This window comes from Rhagoletis pomonella, unplaced genomic scaffold (genome assembly GCF_013731165.1).
Source record: "Rhagoletis pomonella isolate Grant_MI unplaced genomic scaffold, Rhpom_1.0 Rhpom_scaffold_00642, whole genome shotgun sequence".
Lineage (NCBI taxonomy): Eukaryota > Metazoa > Arthropoda > Insecta > Diptera > Tephritidae > Rhagoletis > Rhagoletis pomonella.
The window spans coordinates 23,825-30,892 of NW_023459196.1; the positions used below are offsets into that span (position 1 = coordinate 23,825).

At 40.7% G+C, this 7,068-nt stretch overlaps 1 protein-coding gene across 1 annotated transcript; it reads right to left on the reverse strand.

Moving 5' to 3' along the window:
* Positions 1 to 2,821: 2,821 nt before the first annotated feature.
* On the reverse strand, positions 2,822 to 4,918 carry LOC118751300. The gene has a single exon (XM_036486081.1). It carries the CDS (start codon positions 4,916 to 4,918, stop codon positions 2,822 to 2,824), a length of 2,097 nt encoding a protein of 698 aa, XP_036341974.1.
* Between the last annotated feature and the right edge of the window lie 2,150 nt (positions 4,919 to 7,068).

Genomic DNA, 7,068 nt, shown 5'->3' on the forward strand with positions numbered 1-7,068 from the left:
ACTCAACTCCATCAGAAGCTCGAAGTCGGTGTGTTGTGATGCGAATTGGCGTCGAAGTGCGAATTGCAAGCTAGGCCAATGAACTTTACCATGCGACTTAATATAAAGCCATTCACGCCCCTCCCCACTCAATAGCCTATGGAAGTCGCGTAGAATTTCTCCCCATGAACACGCGTATTGTTCTTTCAGATATTCTAGCCGAAACAGAGAATCTTCAACTGACATTGAACCTCGGTTACCTTGTTGTTGAACAAATTTACTGCACATGCGCATTTAGATGAACCGTGACTATAACGAATTTGAATTTTAGAACAGATGTAATTTCCATTTTTGATATCCACACAAGATTGAAATTTGGAAATGCTCAGAGGGAAATATTGACCGAGAGCTGTGTTTATTGCCAAAACTGCAGCACACGGACTTATTTCAAGCATAGTCCCATTAGTCCTAGTAGGAATTGGTAGCATTGATATGGCTGTTGAGCCTATTCCTTCAAAATGAATGCCAAGCCTTGATCCAAGCCGCTTATTTTGAAGTTCAGCTCCTAAAGCCAATGGCAAGATGAGTAGGGTAATCAGAAGTGTAGCAAGTCCTTGGTGTAAGGAAGGATTATTCTTCCTTGATGGAATTTTGTCTTCCTCAAGCAATTTGTTGGTTGATTGTCGTTCTGTGGCATCATTTATTTGCTTGGGCAAGGGTGCAAGCCGATGAATAGGCCTCTTGCAGGTGCCACTAGCAGTTTTTACATCAGCCACTCTCACTACACCGTCGTTTCCTTCATATACATTGATGATTCTTCCACTGAAGTACCAGTGTGTTGTCTTCTTTGATGATCACGATGTCACCTACGTTGATGTTGTTGTGTTGTGTCTTCCACTTATTTCGCAGCTGAAGGTCAGATAAATATTCGCGGGACCACCGATTCCAAAACTCGCGTTTGAGGTGAGAAACAAGTTTCCATCTTGTTAATAAATTTGTTTGCTGTGGCCTACACGTAGGATCAACTTGGGCATTAAGGGGTTCTCCTATGAGGAAGTGGCCTGGAGTTAAAGCTGTTAGATCGTTAGGATTGTCGGACATTGGGCTGATTGGTCTGGAATTTAGGATTCCTTCCACCTCGATAATTACCGTGTCCAATTCTTCATACGTTAAGGACGCTGTCGAGGTGCTTCTTATTAGTAGTTGCTTAGCTGATTTCACCGCTGCTTCCCATAAACCGCCACAATGTGGAGTCCTAGGAGATATAAAATGAAATATTATTCCCTTTCCGCTTCACTGCTTTACTATTGATTCTCGTGATGAATTTCCATAAACAACGTCAGTAAGTTCAGAAAGCTAATTTTTCGCGCCTACAAAATTGGTTGCGTTGTCACAATATAAATTTTGACATGTCCTCTTCGGCTTATAAATCGTTTTAAGGCACCAATAAATGAATCCGTCGTTAAGTCGCTGACTAATTCCAAATGTACTGCCTTTGTGGCAAAACAGCAAAATACCGCTACATAGGCCTTTTGTGGATTCTTACCCCTTATCTTGAAGTGAACCCAAACTGGCCCCCAGAAGTCCACGGCTGAGTTGATGAATGGTCTTGCTGGAGTTACTCTTGTTAAAGGCAAGTTCCCATTAATTTGACTCATTAGTTTTGGCTTAGCTTTGGTGCATCTTACACAGTTTAGCACAATTGATCGTGTCAGCAATTTTCTCTTAATAGGCCAAAATCTTCGCCTTGTGTAAGCTAAGAGCGCTTGAGGTCAACAATGACGGTTTTCTTTATGGATCATTTGTACTAATAATTTGGCGAGTGAATTGTTATGTGGAATTAGCATAGGGGGGTTTGGCATCGTATGCAAATTCTGATGCTTGTAGACGCCCCCCAACTCGGATGATGCCATTATTGTCCAGAAACGGTGAAAGGCTGCGGAGAGAACTGTTTTTGCGAACGTCGTTGTATTTTTTAAGGTGCTGAAGCTCTTCCGCAAAGTCCAATTGCTGCATTGTACGAACGATTACCACAAGCGCTTTTTCCAATTCGTGTACAGTCAAGGGAATGTCTGACTGCCACGATTGGTTTCTGGCCTGGTTGATAAATCGCAGCATGTAGCCTGTCACTCTTTGTAACGTTTTGAAAGAGCCATTGTGTCGAATGCTATAAAGTACGCTTCCTTCATGTCCAGTGGTTGCAACAGCGACTGATGTCACCCTTTTCCGTTCCATGTTGATACCTTCGTCGATTACTGATAATGCCTTGGAATATTTTGAAGGCCAAGTGTCTTTTTAACCGACTTCCAAAAATGGAGGAGGTTATCAGTTCGTCGGAATATTTTATTTTTTTTTTTTATGTATGTTACCGCATAACTTTGCACCACGTCAACCGATTTCAATAATTCTTTTTTTGCAACGGAAAGGTAGTGTCTCAGAGGTGGTCCCATACTAATTTGGTTTAGATCTCATGAAATATATAGATATATATATATTTTTTTTAAGTCGGTTTTTTTTGCTAAAAATTACTTGTTTACCAAGCAAGTTTGTTGGCCCATAAAACCACATATTGCAGGTTTTTAGTCTCCCCGGTGGCAGTCCTCGAGATAGAATGTCAGCTGGGTTGTCTTTTGAGCTTATATGCCGCCATTGTTCAGCGGCAGTGTGCTCATGAATAACAGCTATACGGTTTGCCACAAATAATTGGTATGATGCTGAGGATGAGTTAATCCACGCCAACACGATTTGTGAATCAGTCCCAAAGTATGTAGCCACATCGTCTAGCTTAAGGTCTGATTTGACACTTGTAGTTAGTTGGGCACCCAGTACTGATGCACAGAGCTCAAGGCAATCTCTCATTCATATCGGCTGGTAATGCTTCATTCCATGTCAGTTTCCGTTGCCAGAGACCTTGAATAAATAGTTTTGCCATGACTACAATTGGTGCTAGTATCTCCAACGGATCGAAGAGCCTTGCAAGATCGGCGCTTACTGAGCGTTTAGTTGCAAGACTGCAGCTTCCTAGGCATACCTTTACGCAGAATCGATCCATCTTAGGCATCCATATTAACCCCAACGTTTTTATAGTTTGATTGATGTCATTGTCAAAGTCTATGTCAACTTCTTGTTCCTCCATGCCAACATTTTGCAGCAATTGTGAGTGATTGGCGCACCATTTTCTTAGGTTAAGACCACGTTGTTTTAAGATGTGTATCAGTTGCTGTTGGATTTCCATCGTCGTGGTTAAGCTGTCTGACCCACCAATTCCGTCATCTACATAAAACTTGTCCTGTAGAAACTGAGCACCAAGAGGATTCCTAGGTTTACTGATGGAATCAATATCCACTTGCGTCATGTGCCCCAAGATCCCATATTCCTCCATAAATTGTACATATTGATTCTTTGTCTGGAGCGATTTTGCCAGTCGACGTTCTAAGGCCAGGAATCGATTATACGCCATCCCATAGGATTCCCCTAAGGCCTCCGGATTTTCATGAAATGGTAGCCTTACCATGAATCTCCCATTTTCATTGATGAGTGTATGTTGTGCGAAATGAGCTTCGCACTGTTTTTCTGCTGCGGAATGTTGTTTTCTTACAGTTGCAACATCCTCAGGTTCCCATAATCGAGCAATGGCTGCATCTAAGTTGATGTGATCGTTGGTACAGATTCCACATATTTCATTTGAGATGTAGTTGCCACTAACTTTTCCCGCGATGATCCATCCCAGCACTGTACTTTGCAGAATGGGTAGGTCATCAGACAGTTTGGTTTGCCCTGCTGCCATCAGTTGGTTGTAGAACTCCGCCCCCAGCAATATATCAATTTTGTCAGGATGATTGAATGATGGATCGGCTAACATGATGTTCTCAGGTATTTGCCATTCGTCGATCTTGATTTCTTGCGAAGGCTGCGGGGATATAATCTGAGGCAATACCGCTGCCTCTAGCCGCGTTGTAAAGTTGTTGATCCGAAACTGTAGCGCCACATTGACTCGATGCTGTATCTTAGTGCTCCTCGACCCAATGCCACTAATGGATATTGATGCTGGTATAGTTGAGATGCCAAGACGTTTAACCAATCGTTCAGTCACAAAATTAACTTGTGAGCCTGAATCGAGAGTTGCCCGACACTGCACTTCTGTTCCGATTCCTCTAACATTCACCATGGCAGTGCTGAGTAGTACATATGTGTTTGACTTTGTGTGCTCTGCGGTGGTAAGTGACGCTGCTTCGTCTTTTGATGGCGTTGATTTGGTCCTGGATGGTGTAGTACTTTGCGATCCGTTGTCTTGTGTTGGAGTGGCTACTGATGTAATGTCTTTGCTCACATCCCTTTTTGAATCCTCGAAATGTAACAGCCTGTTGTGTTTTTTGTTGCATTTCAGACAGTTTCTTAATAGACAATTTTTAGAACCATGTCCCGGTTTTAGGCAATTGTGGCAATATTTCTGCCCTTGTATGAACTGAAAGCGTGCCGATGGAGACTGTTGTAAAAATTCCTTGCAAGAAAATAATGGATGTTTTCCTTTTTTGCACATGCTGCAAGTGTCATTTCTATGACCTTTGGAGACTGAAGTGCACACCTTTGCAGTTGAGCTTGTAGATTTGTCTTTGGCACCCATCGCTTCCATGGATTGAAAGTGTTTCTCCACAAATTGCAGTAATTCCTTGAGTGTTTGTACCTCCCGTGGCTTTGATAATGATTGTTCGTACCGCAAACGAGTCGGTTGATCCAGTTTCTTTAGTAGAATGGGGAGCAGAAGTGGCTCCCATGTTGATGTGTCTATCTGCAAATTTTGCAATGCTAATAGACATTCTTGTGTTGTGTCATGCAGCTTTTTAACATTGTCCATTGATGTGCTTCCAGGTGTAGTAGTTAGCTCATTTACTAACTTGCTCACCAGCAAGCGTTTGTTGTTGTAACGCTCCAGAAGCATGAAACAAGCTGCATAAAAATTCTCTCCTGTTGATGCGAAATGTTTAATTAGATTTCCAGCCTCCCCCACTAAGAGCCGGTTGTTCGTTGTCTGGTTAACACAAATCGGAGGCAGAAGCTTCGGTTAAATGCAAAGACTGCTTTATCACATGTTATATGCATGATGTCGAAATCATCGATAATGATGTTTAACTGGTAGATAGTGATAACCAGACATTGAACAACTGGCCCTAAGGGAGTTTTCAAGTACCACATTTTCTGAACTTTTGAAAGAGGTTGATTTATTACCAGTTGCGAGAATAGGTCGTGAAATTCTTGCCATTTTAAATAGGTGGCATCGAATTTTGGAATAATTGTCTTCGGCAATGAAATTGATTGCAGTTTAATCGGAAGTTGGTTTAAAGATTTCTCAGAATGGGAGTCACTATTAGCTGCTTATAAAGTACTCCATACCTTTTCTTCAAGTGAAAGGAAGTTATCGAGCTTGTAGCCCTGCTCGGTTGGGTTGTCGAACATCTCATATATCCTGAAGTGAATGTTTTCTATATTTTCCCACAGCCTATTAATTGTTGGAAACGTTGTTGTTCAGTAAACGTCGCAACGAGGCCATCATTACCCTTTGTCTGCGAACTAGTTTAGTGTACTCGTTGGAAGCTGTATTTCCTTCATCAGTTGTTAAGCGCAATTCTCTCGTCGGGGTTTGAGCCAATTGGAGCACTGCGGACTCGAAAATCTCCTTTACAATTTCCATTATATTGTTATAGTAGTCCTTTGTGAAGTAGTCGTGATCCAGCTGGGGATTTTCAAGCAGACGAAGTGTCCAGTCTTCTCAATCGCTCTTCGTAATAGCTGACTGACTGCTTCCTGGATTGCGGGTCCTTTTTAAAGTTTCGGACAATTGCTTTAATATTGCCGCCCGTTTCTTTTTGTTGTCTGGCCAAATCCTCGAAACGATCCATTTTTCTTCTTTTAGTTTAGTTTTGTGGCTCCTTAAACTGCTGCACTGGCCTTGTTTAAGCTGAATGTCCTTTCACAGGGGTCACCAGAATGTTCAGAATAGTAGCGATTACGCCAAGTTCGAACACTGTTGTTTGCTTGATTTCTTTCAAGTGAACTTTATTGAATTAATGATTACGTTTTTATACAACCTAAATGCTTACGTAGTTAAAAAATAAGGCCATAAAACTTTAGACCGTAAGCAAAATTATTGTAAAGACTTTATTCCCACGTTTTGGTTCACATAAGCATAATTAATGCAAATGCTTTATTCCCACGTTTTTGTTGACATACGTATATTCCACATTTTGCGTCTACCTTCATTTGTGTGCATTAATCAACAATGTCTTATATGTAAATTGACACATGCCAAATTATTTGGCGATAAGAATACACTAAAAGGCATAAAGTGCAAGCTACGCATAAAAGAATGCAAGCGAAAATTAATACCCTGTTGAATAAAGCCAATGCAATATTAATATGTCGACTTTTCTTATTAAATAACACATAACATACCTTAAAACTTCAAAGCAGCTTAATTACTTTATGCATCTATTAGGACTTTGAGTAAAAGCAAAAAAAAAAACATTTACATCCCGAAACTACTTTCCAAACAAAAAAAAAACATGAACCATAAAAAAATGCATTGTGGATGGAGATGCTATTAGTCTAGACTATTCATGTCCAGCTATGCCATCTTAGGGTTGTTGCCGGGGTCTGGTCATCCTATCTTAGGGTTATTGCCGGGGTCTGGTCATCCTACAACTCTCTTAATCAGATGCGGTTGAAACGCACTAATGCTGAAAGCAAGGCATCTGTTTAGGGGGAGAATAAAGTCCCACCGGACCCTTTTATTTAAACGTTATAACAAAAAATTATTTTATGGGCTGAAATAAATTTATACACGAACTTTGTATGCATGTACACTAAAGTGGTCCAAAAATGTATGTAAAAAAATAAGGTCGCATTTTTAATGCCGCCAGCCCCTAGGATTGTTCTATACCAAAAAAAATTATACCCCTATTTTTTATTTTGAAATAAAAAAAAATTAGGGTGTGCTCAAAGCGCTCAAAGTTTTCAATGTATTTTATATGGGGAAAAAACAACTTTTCGTAGAAATAGTGTAGAATTCTTGAAAATCAATATTTGTCGATC

Coding starts and splice junctions, on each gene's coding strand:
- LOC118751300 (XM_036486081.1), bottom strand. CDS start 4,918: ATGCTTCTGGAGCGTTACAACAACAAACGCTTGCTGGTGAGCAAGTTA.